General features: G+C 32.6%; 1 protein-coding gene across 1 annotated transcript in view; it reads right to left on the bottom strand.

Annotated features, from left to right (window-relative positions):
- Nucleotides 1-257: 257 nt before the first annotated feature.
- Nucleotides 258-13,475, bottom strand: part of Usp38 (ubiquitin specific peptidase 38) — a 34,299-nt gene continuing 21,081 nt past the window's right edge. Inside the window, exons 7-10 of the mRNA XM_076864767.2 lie at nt 13,221-13,314; nt 10,638-10,744; nt 8,471-9,833; nt 258-3,816 (exon numbers count right to left, since the gene is read on the bottom strand). Coding sequence (XP_076720882.2) covers nt 3,655-3,816; nt 8,471-9,833; nt 10,638-10,744; nt 13,221-13,314 — 1,726 coding nt within the window. The 3' untranslated portion in view covers nt 258-3,654. The remainder of the gene's footprint in view (nt 3,817-8,470; nt 9,834-10,637; nt 10,745-13,220; nt 13,315-13,475) is intronic.

The raw sequence follows: 13,475 nt of genomic DNA on the forward strand, positions 1-13,475 counted from the left end.
TAAATCCACATGAGTTATGTAACATCGGGGCCAAAGGTTTTATATAACAAATCTTTTTGAATTTCTGAAACTCAGATTGTTGATCTTATAAAATTTTTGATTCTCCTTTCTTGGAAATTATTTCTATAGAATCCTTTTCATATGGAAAAGTTGCAGTTTTTTTTTTTTCCAAGTACTTTTTTTTTTTAATCCCTCATTCATTGTGAGGTTCATTTTCAAAAAAAGGACTCTGTACAAAAATTAACTTAGTTAAAAAAAAAATAAGGCCAACACTGAAGACATATGACAGTTTGGTAAATACTTAAGAATATTTGGAACACCTTGTAGATTAGAAATATTTCAAAAACTTTCTTGAGATACTTTACTCCATTGATTTTGCATTTAAGCTTTTTAGTTACTGGATTATATTATCCAAGATTTAGCCTTACTCCTCCAAATGATATCACTGAGATATTAATAATAAAGAGTTCACATTTCCTAATAAGTTTATAAAATGTAAATAAATTACCCTCCATCTCAGGAATATTTAGTTTTAGAAACCTAAACTCTATACGAAAAAAACACAGATTGTGAAAGGATATATAAGGTATAGCATTCTTATAAGATAATATATAAATACACAGTAGTGTTTCCTCTGAAATATTCATTGAAAAAGCATTCTTTATATAGAGTATATTATATAATGTACAAATTTGGAAACAAAGTCTAAAACATCAAAATGATGATTTTCACTAACTGGACAGACTATGCAAATTTTTTTCCTTAAACTATGCTAGGCACAGAATAAACATCCAATCTCACTTATAACAGCACGGCACTGAAGAGGTAGCACATAAAAAGATGACAACTTTTGTAGATGGCATTATCATAAAAAGAAGAGATTTAGTTTTGCAATATTTTTCTTCTCCCCAGATGTGAGTTAATAGGCTGTTTGAACCTTCACAAGGATACTCTAGACATCATGAGGAATTTATATTTCTACATCCAAAGGATTCTACCGGTATCTTAAAGTACGGAGACAAAAGTCATGGCTCTCTAGTCCTTTAGCTTCCCTGATTATTCAGCTGACACAGAGGGATAATGCTTGAATGGGGGATGAGCTAGAATCCTCCAACATGATCTGTCCTAAGTCAGAGCTACAGGAGCACCTGCTAGTGAACAGGTTATTCGGGCCTATGAGACAACATCAGAAGTATTTCCTTCTTAGAATATCTCTCTGGAAAAAAAATAATACTTTTCTCAATGTGTCAACAAACATCTTTGAGGATAAGAAACTCAAATTTCCAGCCTTTTATTTTTGTTTGTAGTGAAGCCTAATATGTTCTTTCTTACTTTTTTGGGTACTGGGGATTGAACTCAGGGGCACTTGACCACTGAGCCATATCCCCAGCCCTATTTTGTATTTTATTAGAGACAAAGCCTCACTGAGTTGCTTCGTGCCTCGCTATTACTAAAGATGGCTTTGAAATTGTGATCCTCCTGCCTCAGCCTCTGAAGTCAATGGGATTATAGGTGTGTACCTTTGTGTCCAGAGTATTACTGTATTTTTACTCTTTGAAATCAACTCAGTATTACTATATTGCTAGAATTTAATCTTTATCATTTTGAAAATTCAATACATATTATCTTAATACATAAAAATCATTGAGCTAGGCACAGTGGTACACACCTGTGTACACAGCTACCAAAGAGGCTGAGGCAGGAGGCTCGCCAATTTGAGGATAGCCTCATAAATTAGTGAGACTCTATCTCAAAAGAAAAAATAAAATGTTTGGGGATATAGCTCATAGTAGAGAGAGCCCCTGGATTCAGTATCTAGCACTACAAAAAAAAAAAAAAAAAAAAAAAAAAAATCCTGGAAATTCTTGATACTCAAGGATAAAACTGTGTCTTATTGACTATAAAGAATTTTCTAGAAGCATTTTAACCCAATATTAATTCAAGCATTAAATGACTTCATTAATTTCAATAAATGCTAAAACTGCTATAATATGATTATAAATTATTTTGCAGCCAGTGGATAACTGAACACACAGGGTAACTCAGATACTCAGGGTAACTAAAAAAAATCACTATTAGGTCAAAGGAAGCCACAGGAAAGTACGATAAAAATCTTTCTGGTTTGTTCATTTACAGAGAAGATAAATGTTGATTAATTCTGTAAAGCATTGCCAGTTTTAATCAATTTTCTTAATCTTCTGGGTGATTAGACACAGGTTAGGAGTGGGGAAGTAGTGGAATGAAGAGGAGGTGTTGTTTTTAACTGCTGCCACAAGAGCTTGGGAAAAAAGAAAAACCCCGAATCACCAAAGAACCTTATTTCCTTAAAATGTTTTCAAAATAAATATGCGACCAATCTTTAGAACAATGCACAACCATGGATAAGTTAAAACCTTCAGGAAGGAGGATATTTGGGATAACTCTTGAATACTATATAATCAAAACCCAGGAGAACTGACATGCTTCCAGTTTCCTGGCCAAACATAATGTGTGATGGTAGGGGCTGGCATTTTCACATTGTATCTGAAACTAAGAAATAGAAACAATTGTGGAAAACATAACTCAAAAAAACCCCAAAAATTCCAAATATACAACTCCAAAGATACATTAACAATGTTTAATGTTTTGAGGATTAAGTAACAAATCAAAAAAGATTTTTCACTTAACTAAGTTCACTTCCTTTGAATTTTTCTAAGAGTTAAAAATTGACTATTATACTTACTGATTTAGAACCATCAGATTTGCTTCTGGAAAAATCTAATACCTTTCAAAAAATTACAATTGTAATGTTAGCACAAAAATTACTTCCTAAGATTTCATTTTTTAAAAAACTTTTCTGCAGCCAAAGATTCCTATTTTTGAATTACAGTACTGCAAGGCACATACAGAACTCACCTCCTTCAAAATACACAGATGATACTCCCTGAAATATAAGTTTAAAATTCTTGAACAATTAGAAATACTACAAAGTTAGCAATTTTTAGGTAAAAACATTGCTTCTACAGGATCATGCACCTTTCTTAAAATCAATTCAGCAATATGTATAAATAATCCTTTTTTAAAACATCTGTACTTGAAATGCAGATACAGTGATACTGAAGATAGCACTAAACAGAAACCTGAAAAGTACTATAATTTGATAAATTTAGTTATTGCCTTCATTAGAGACTGGATCATCTCTAGTATTTTCAAAGACTTGAATTTAATAACTGGGCAACTACCCAAGAAACAAAGGAATTTCTTTAAAACAACATTTCTTACTTCTAGCATTGATTTTTGTATAAAGAATGCTAAGTGAATTATGTATTTTTTTGTTCAGTAGAACCCAAGATAGACCACTTAAATGCTTCTACCAAATTTAGTGCAGCTTAATTAGGGACCAGGTACATTGTTTCCTCTGAACATTTTTGGTCGAGCATGACTAACCATAATGCAAATGGAATCTTAAGAGGTAGATTTTTTTCCCATGATGCATTTTGTTAATAAATGTATTGTCAATAAAATAAAAACAAGCACTGTATGTGTATTCTTAAAGTACAAGGGTCTAATGAAAAGAAAAATAAAAGATAGGTATGATATTTGTTACAGTCTGACATTTTAACAGTCATAGTATTAGATGTTTTGTGACCAAGTGCATTTTGGACACTCTCGGGATCAAAATACGAGTCTGCCAACTGTATTAAATCCTCCCCCACCCCCTCCACCAGTTGGTCCACAGCTTCCTGGTGGGTCATTGTCATCAAATCCATTGGGCCGAAATGAACAGGAAGCAGATGCAGCTTGTAGGGCCCGGGTTCGAGCATTCAACTCTTGTTCCTAAAATTAAAAATAGTTCTTATAAAGATAAAATGCTAAGTACATGAATAGGTATATTGCACAAACAAATATTCTAAAGCTGCCTTAATCTTTAATAAGCATCTTTCAAATCTCAATTACTTTAAAAATATTGACATTAATCCTTACCAAATCCTACTGAAGTACATAATCACCTTTGGAACAAATAAGGCAGAGAGCAAAATCCTCATGTAACTCCACAGAATGACATATCTCAAAACATAGAAAGTTTCAAGATTTCACTTTATAATAAACTGTAGCTCCTAAGACATACAACTTCTTTACAGAAAATATTACAGCCCCTGCAACACTCTTTCATAGGAAGAATTTCTTCTTCTCTATAAAACAGAATTCAAAGATTCTAACAGTGGGTTTTCTATACTTTATCACCTGGAGCTATTTTGGAAGTGAGAGATTACAGTAAAAGTTAAAAAGAAACACCTTGCATTTTTTCTCACCCTTCCCTTAGGCTACTTCTTGACACTAAGACAGATTTCAAAAACAACTGATAAGTAAAAAGAAGTCTATCTCTTTATAATAGTAGTACTTATTACTTTTCCCTACCAGATCATTAGAACTTTTATCAGGAATCAGTCTTATTCATTTATGGCACATATTAGGTGTTCAATAACATCAATAATTTCATATTAGAATGCTAGTTGGTGCATGGATTCAAAAGGAATAATGTGAGTAAATAATGTCAAATTCTTTTGGCAAGGTGTGAAACTGGATTTTAAAATTATGGAACCACAAACTCCTTTAAATAGTACACAGAATATACTGACATGTGCCCATTTTCTGGAAGAAGGTCTATTGACTTCAAATGGAGTTGATCCAATAAGGTCTAAAAGCCACTGCTAACAAGCATAGCCCTTTGTTTGTCAGCAGAACCACCCTGAAGAATTCTGAAAACCAGCTGACATTAGCCACAACTGTATGATATCCCATGTTTCAACTTAAAGCCCCCAGACTCTGCCATCTGGAAAGGCAATCTTATTTTATAATTTCTAGCTAAAATTTTTATGAATCCCTCTTTATGAATCACATATTTTTATAGCTAAAAGGAACTTTGAATAAGAAGTCCTTAATGGCCTAATTAACCTGAAAGGGCCTCTAAAACTTAATTTGTAGAATATTTTTGAAAACATTGTTTTCATCTACTGTGTCATTTACTGTATTCATAATTGTTAGCTCCCACATAGTCATTTTTCAGATGATATAGTAAATATTCAATCTATATTATTAAAAAATGTATTTTTTTGACAGAAAAGCATACCTCAGAAAAAGACTAAAATAAAAAAACCAAAATCCTCAGTGCACTATCTTTATATTAAGCTGTTCAAATCAGCAATGAAACCATAACTCTATATCTAAGGAACTATAGTTTCTTATATAGATGTATTCCCTAAGGAGCTTGAATATGCAAGGCAGTGTTCCAGAAGTTCTGCTTCCAAAAGATACAATAGTTTTTAACCTAGACTTTGTTTTAAGCTAATAACCCCACTGCTTCTAACACCTACAAAATTCATATTTCAAGACATAAAAGCATCCCCAGAATGTTTCTTTTTTGTATAGTTTTCTGTTTTCAGAAGATGAGTTTATGAATCAAAGCAGAAAACATACCTTTCATTTTATTTCTTTTAATAAAGAAGAGACATTGTGTACAATGTTAAAATCAATTCTCATAGCATATATAATTTATATCACAAATTTATAGCAAGCATTCAAATTAATTCTAATTTCAGTAGCAGACCATAAATGAAGCTACAGAAAGGCGTTACTGTTGCTTTGGGACAGATTATAGTATATTTAGATCTATCCATCAAGTAAAACTGTTGACACTAAATTCCCCCCTTTTATTTTTCTTTAAACCATATGTATTATATATACTTTTCTTTATGTATGATAAAAAAAATTAAGAAATTAAACTACCACCTCCTTCAAAGAAACAAAGAAAACAAGCAAAAGCTAGAAAACTTTGCCTGTGGTCAATGTGGGCCTGATGGCTGGTGATTTCCACTCTGCAATGATGGTGGTATTTACGTAGTCTTTATCTTACTGCATCCTAACCAAAGGCTTAGTTTTTGTAATTGGGACAATAAAACAACAGAGTATCTACTACTAGTGGAAGTTGGATTGAAGGGAAAGAAATATATGAAGAGGAAGATCCTTTTACTATTTGAGTTTCAACAACTTTTTATAAATCGGTACATTGCTATTTCTTACATCCTATATTCTAGACATAGTTATCTATTATAAAGCACAAAATGCTTTGTAATATGAAGTACGTGCTAGGAAATAAGCACAAATTTAAATTATACCTCAAAACTAAGTGCAAAACTCAAAATACACATACATACTCTATGTGTTCAAAACTGAAAAACTGACAGCTAAAAAACTGCTGTATATAAGATCTCAACCACAGACATTCCCATTACTGTCAGTACTAGATATGTTCATCAGCATAACAGGAAAAAACAAGATAGCCTCTCACCACAAACTTAAAATACCAGAATGATTTGGTTAGATGGTATGAGAAACTTTAGAATTAAAGTCTTCATCAATTACACCACTGTATTTGAAAGTAAATAATTACAATCTACATTATATTTAAGTTCTTATTTAAAAGTTTACTGTTTATCATTATAATTTGCTTTAAAAAGGCATTGATAGAAAAGTTTTAATAGCCAGTCTAAATATTCTTAAATAAATACCTTACTGTAAAATTTGGCAATACGTTTTCTGCTTTAAACAACTAACCAATCTGAGACTTAAGATGGGGTTTAGGACAATTGTACAACACTGAAAAACTATTCACAAACTACATGACGCCTTTTCTTTATTTAATATAAGAGTCTTAAAAAATAATGGGTGGCTGGTGTTGTAGCTCAGTGGTAGAACCCTTGCCTAGTATGTTCGAGGCACTGGGTTCAATCCTCAGTACCATATATAAAAAAATAAATAAAGGCCCATCAATAAGTAAAAAACAATATTAAAAAAAAAATAAAAAGAATGGCCTGTTTGAATCTTGGGGCTGGGGATGTGGCTCAAGAGGTAGCGTGCTTGCCTGGCATGCGTGCAGCCCAGGTTCGATCCTCAGCACCACACACAAACAAAGATGTTGTGTCCGCTGAAAACTAAAAATAAATATTAAAAAATTCTTTTTTCCCTCTCTCTCTAAAAAAAAAAAGAATGGCTGCTCATGCTCAAACACTAAATCAGGATGTAATGGGGAAGACAGCAAGATGGTTAAACTGGAAAATCTAGGTGGCAATGCGATAGTCATTATGGCTGTAATAGTATTTGACACTCTAATTACAGAAATTAGAGTAGTTCCTTGTCTTTCCAAATATTTGATAAATATAATATTCTGCCCAATCACTGGTATGTAAATAACCTTCTGCATATTTCCAAAAGTCAGGATCGCCCTGGGCCTTATTTGTCTATACTTTGTAGAAATTTTCTATTTCAACTTAATTCTCTGCTCTACTTCTCTAATCTTTAAGAATCATGATAATTAATAACTAGTGCTTACATGTAACAAGAAGAATATGAGTGAATACATTCTATTTCTATTATCTAGATAATATACCACTTAACTGGTGTTAGTCTTTGGTAGTGAATCAATTCTAACAAACATTCTGAATTTCTATTTTTTTTCTGTAAAGTTAATTATTTACGTGTCACTTCAGAACATTGCTGTCATCCTTTAAAAATGTGTCATTATTTGGGTATTTTATAATGCAGGAAATTTGAAAGCTCTTGAGAAAATTTACCTCTAAAAATCAGTACTATAATGCCCATTTCTTCTTTTATTCTGCTTGTATCTTTTAGTTTGGTGACTTTCAAACACAAAAGTTTTAGAAATTTACTAATTTAAACTCATAAAATAATTTGAACTACCCAGTTACTACACCTATAATTTCCTTTTCTACAATTTCACTTATAATTTGCTACTGGTCTTTTTTTTTTTTTTTTAACCGAAAGTTGGAAGGTTTCAAAGAAAAACACTTGCAACATGACCATTACTAACTTTAAAGTAAATAAAATACTCCTTGAAAAAAATATATTAAAATAAGCAAATTTATCTCATTTGAAGCAGTTATGCCATGGCTTTTATTTACTAACTGTGCTTTTATCTCATTGATTTTATTGCCCAGATACTCAAAAATACAAACACCCTTTCTTTATATATTTTCTCCTTTTTAATATCCTTTATTTTGTCCATCGTGAATGTCAATTCACAGACCTTAAAATATTTACACAAAGAACTTGCAGGAATGAACACCAAATTTACCAGTCATTTCCCGAGGGGGGAATGAAGGGAAAAGGGTTTCTGTATGGCATGATTTTATAATCATCTTTTCTAACTAAAAATAGAGCTTTCATAAATAAAAACAAAATAGGTCTTCTATGTTGAATCTAATTGTCACTTTTCACAACTACTTCCCAATATTAGAAAGTATAATAATTGAATTATATAGGTTGAGCTCATTTTATATATAAATCCAGAATCAAGTTTCAGAATTTCTTGAAAATGTGTAAGTCAAGTTGGATTTCAAAATCTGGCCACTCAATTAACCACCTATCAATTGTGTAATATTTTCCACAAATAATAAAGATATTTTCAACTTACCTGTAAATATAGTTTATTGTCCTTTGTTATAGCATCCATAAGTTCCTTCTGAAGAGGTGGGTCTCCATTTACCCAGAGTCCACTGGTTGGATTGTTACCACTTAAACCATGAGTGGTGTTCTGTTTTTTATACAGAAGCACATATGCAGTATCTTTTGGAAACCTACTTGTAATTTTCTGGACTGACTGAAATGAAGTGAATGTCACTCTGCTGTCATTAAATAAAAACCATTCTTTTGACATTTCCTTACTTTCCAAATCCTGTTCAATAATTGCACTGGGACTATCTCTGCTTAGTATATGATTCTGGGAGGGTGCTAATGTGAGATTTTCAGGCTGGTGGCACATCTGGTATGAAGACTCTGCACCTGTGATGTTTCTGGCATAAGAATAGTAATGCCCACTTTCAGAGGATATACCAGAGTGCACCACAACAGAACTTAATAGGTAGGGGATCAACTTTGGACAGAAAGCTTCTTCAGTTCCAGAAGGCTTTAATTTTTTAGCTAGGTTCTCACCAATATCAGTGAAATCAACATCTACAGACCAACTTTCTGACAATGAAGAGAAAGAAGTAGTTCTTTTAACTGGCAACTCCAAAACCAGTGGCAGTGACACATTGTCTAAAATTTTTCTTCTCACATGATACTTCTGATCATAAGAAAATCTCAGGAGAGTAAGAATAAGGTATTCGGGTTCCTCCGTGATTTGCATAGTTTTCTCAGCATTCTGCAGAGAGGCACAGTTTTCACAATAATATTGGTTGTCACCAGTAAGAATCTCTGGAGCCAAAAAATAATTTAGTAAGTCAGTTACTGAAGGTGTGGTCTCACCTCCTGGTTTCTGAGGTACATCTTTATTGATAAGAATCTTGGGAGATTCATTAGGGACAGAACTGTTTTCAGTATAGTGAAACCCATCAGGAGGACCACCTATTGTTCTTTCATTCATAACTGAATCACAGACAAAGGCAGCTGTTGCTGGATTATAAACTACTGGTTCTTCTGAAGGACCAGATACACTGGCTTGCATTAAGCTGCCATCTTGTGTATTGGATAATGATGCTGGATCTTGGAAAGACAAGTCTTCCATAGCAGGGGAAGGACAAAAGGCCAGTGAAAGATCCGTGAAGGCTTCCACTTTTTGTGAGGTACTCCTGCAGTTCAAGCAACATATGTGAGTCTGTAATTTTCCTCCAAACATTTTTTCTATTAAAGTCTTCTCACTGTCACTTGTGCAAGGGGTCTCTGTCAGTACAGCTGCCTTACTGGCTACTTCCTGTAAAGAAGTTTCACTGTACCCCAGACTTTCAGAAGACTTGTATGAGGATTGAACTTTCAAGATCTTCTCTTCTTCATGGAGCCTGAGGGAGAATATATCAGTATATCACTACTTTACTTATGTTAAAATATCATTTCTATTTAACAATATTGGTGGCTTAAAATATAAATTATTTTTAATCAATATAAAAACCAAGTTTCTCTTCTTCTAATCAAGAAGAATACTGAATAGTTACAGAATCTAGAAGAAAAGTTAAGGGGTAATTACTACTCTATATTCTCATTATACTTTCTTCATAAGGCTATTTTATAGCATATATTATATTACAATTAGGTATATATGTCCCTTATTGTCTCATATATTTTTGTCTGCTTGAGATCTCAGAGATGTTCGGCACAAAGAAACCACTAATATATCCTTAGCTGAAAGAAAGGGAGGTTGCACAGGTTAAGACCAACTAACTTTGTCATTCATACGACAGAAGGGAGCAAAGACAAGGAGACCCAAGAAGATTGTAAGTTTTGTTCATTCAGTGGTAAGGATACAGTAAAATGTACCCTATGCTTACAATTATAAATGGTCTAAAGGAATGGCTCTTAAACTTTGTGGTGCTAGCACCCCTTTATATTCTTAAAAATAACCAAGCAACCCATTTATATTATTTTAATAATAACTCATATTACATTTTGATAACAGCTGATCTGAAGTACAAAAATCCAGGGGGGGTGGGAAACAAAACCAAATTAAAAACAAAAGTAAACTTAAAAAGTATACAATAAATGCTAGATAAGTACCTGAAATGTTTTCAAAAGTAAAAACAATATTAAATAGAAAGAAACTGTTATGAGAAGACACATTCAAGTTATATTTTAAAAATACTTTTTACCTGTCAAGCAGAAACCTGAGGTATTCAGAACAGTCTTGCTGTGATCTGGGAGTAAACCATGGAGGTCTGGAAGCCTCAAAGAATATCCGAGGTGCATATGCTTCCCTCTTTAGATAGCAGCACAGAAAATACAAGGAAGTATTATAGCATGAACCAAAAGTAACTGAAATCTTAATATCTAATGTTTAATAAAGATTATTTAAAATTACATTGCACTCGGCCTTTTCTAAAAAAGCCAGAAACATGGAGCAACCTGAAAGCATATAAAACTAATTAGAAATAAATGTAGGCAATCTTTAGTCCCACCTTCTCACTCTGTAAAGAACAGAGACTTCAGAAACTATGGGGCTTGTCCAGGGTCATACAACTAAGTGAGTAGAGGGATTACATTAGAACCCAGGTTTCTCTAACTCTTGAAATACTATTACCTCTCTATGATAACTGTGTTTGAGTCCCTAATTTTTTTTTTAAATGAAAGCATAATGAATATATATTGTGGACAAAATAATATGGTGAATGGTCTACAGAGCCAGGCAACTACCTGCTTTAGTTGAAAATTTCCTTGCTTGGGTACATGTCTTAAATGTACAGAATGTGAACACACTGGTTAGGGACCTTGCTAGTTTTGTTTTGTTTTTTCTTTTAAAGAGTGTGGTATAGCAGAGATCCAACCCAGGGAAACTTACCACTAAGCCACATCCCTAGCACCTTTTTTAGAAACAGGGTCTCGCTGAGTTGCTAAGTGCCTCAGTAAGTTGCTGAGGCTCGTTTTGAACTCGAGATTGTCCCGTCTCAGCCTTCAGAGCCTTTGGGATTACAGGAAAGTCCCTGGCTTTTGTTTTCTTTTTAAAAGTTCAGATAGGCAGTTCAATCTAGTAGTTGATCTTAGACTCTGGATTAAATTAATCTAGGTTCAAATACTGGACTTTTCCACGTACACACACACAAAAAAGCTGAATAGGTGTATGAAAAATATGATTATAACTTGAAAAATCTAAAATTCTCTTGATATTTTGAATATATTTGGTATATAATAATGAAATCCTCCTCAGTTAAAGAAAATTTTATTCAAATTAGGGGTGTTTATAGCATTTTGCAAGAAGGGAGTTTGGCATACTGATTCAGCATAAATTTCAGAGCTATTTAATTCATATCCTAATCCTGCTACTTTGTTTGCATGACCCTGAGCAGATAACTTAAACTTTTTTTTCCAGCAAACTGGGGATATACTGATAGATTGGTTTTGAGGATTAAGAGATAAATGACTTACCACAGGGCTATAAAATTTAAATGCTCAGTAAATGTTAGCTTTATTATTTATAAGAAAAAAACTTTAATTATTTAGGGAAATCTATCTACCTAAAATAATCCTTGCCAGTCTGCTACCCAATCAAGAAGGTCTCAACTGTGATAGAACTTTAATTAGGATCTCTCGTTAGTTTCTTTCTTCTTTTCTTGGGAATGGGGAACCTCCTAGAGTTTTTTCTTAGTAGCTCTGATTTAGTAAGTTAATATAGTATACATATATCTATATAAATATACATATGTACACATATACATATATATCTATGATATAGTAAATGCAGACTAACGATAAATCAAGTACAGAAAAAAAAATCACTAGGAAAACAAAGAGGAGAGAAGAAAGAGTTTTCATTTCTCTTGGTCCTGATATGTTAAATTTAATTTGTTGGCATATTTCTCTCAGATGAAGACTAATAAAATGATCTCTCTGAGAACATCAGTACTCATAGGCCATCATTATTCTGTCAATCCTGTTTCAATCATTTTCATGTAAGAAGTTAGACTTGAGACATTTCTCAGTTTGTAGATGGGAAACAACTTAATCCCATCAATTGTGAATCTTTTTTTTCTTCTGGCTCTAATTACCAACTACTCTTTAAGATTTCTGTGAGTCAATAGCAATCAGAGGAAAACCAGAAAATAATACATTAAAGTAATATATATCATTTGTCTGTGTATGTTCAAAACCTAAGCAATAAGTTCACTGAACATAGGATTCCCTTTGCTTATCATAGACTATGTATTGTATCTCTCCAAAAATATTCTGTTGAATATTTACTATATATGACCTTTTTCTATTAGCATAAATTCATTTCCTTGAATTAATCTATATACATAAAAGATCATGATAAATTTTAAGCTTTAGAACTCAACACAAACAGTTCTACAAAAATCTTAAGTCATAATGAAGGATATATATAAGAAAAGGGAGGGGTAAAAAAGTCTGGCACCACACAATTACTTTAGTTGCTCATTTCTATGCAAATCCATTAATTTAGTATCTGTAAGCTATTAAAAATGCATTTAAAATGATTTCTTCATGATAGATTCTTTATTTGAAAGGAAACTGGATTTTACGTATAATAGTTCTTAGAACAGTAGGTCTCTATAATATTTACCAATAAAAATGGGAAGTGGAGGGAATGGGGATAAAAACTTGGCATATTCTGATATTTAGATATTTTAGTTTTGCTTCAGTTAAAAAGGTTTGGCATATGTGAAGTTCAAAGAATATTATCATCACAGTTAGCATATACTACTATACACACATACACTCACCTGTGTATGAGCCAAAAAGGCAAAAAGATGCTGTAATTTTTTCATTAATGAATTGCACCCGTTTAGATTTAAAGATAATACTTGTCTCCTGAAACTGAAGGAGAATAAAATATAATGCAATATATCTCTATAAATATATACACAAGCATTTTTTTTTTTCACAAAAGTATCTTTAAAAAGCTAAAAAGAATAGGGCAGAGGGGTTGGAGGGAAAGGGATGGGGCATGGGGTAATTAATGATGGTGGAATGTGATG

This window comes from Callospermophilus lateralis, chromosome 8 (genome assembly GCF_048772815.1).
Source record: "Callospermophilus lateralis isolate mCalLat2 chromosome 8, mCalLat2.hap1, whole genome shotgun sequence".
Lineage (NCBI taxonomy): Eukaryota > Metazoa > Chordata > Mammalia > Rodentia > Sciuridae > Callospermophilus > Callospermophilus lateralis.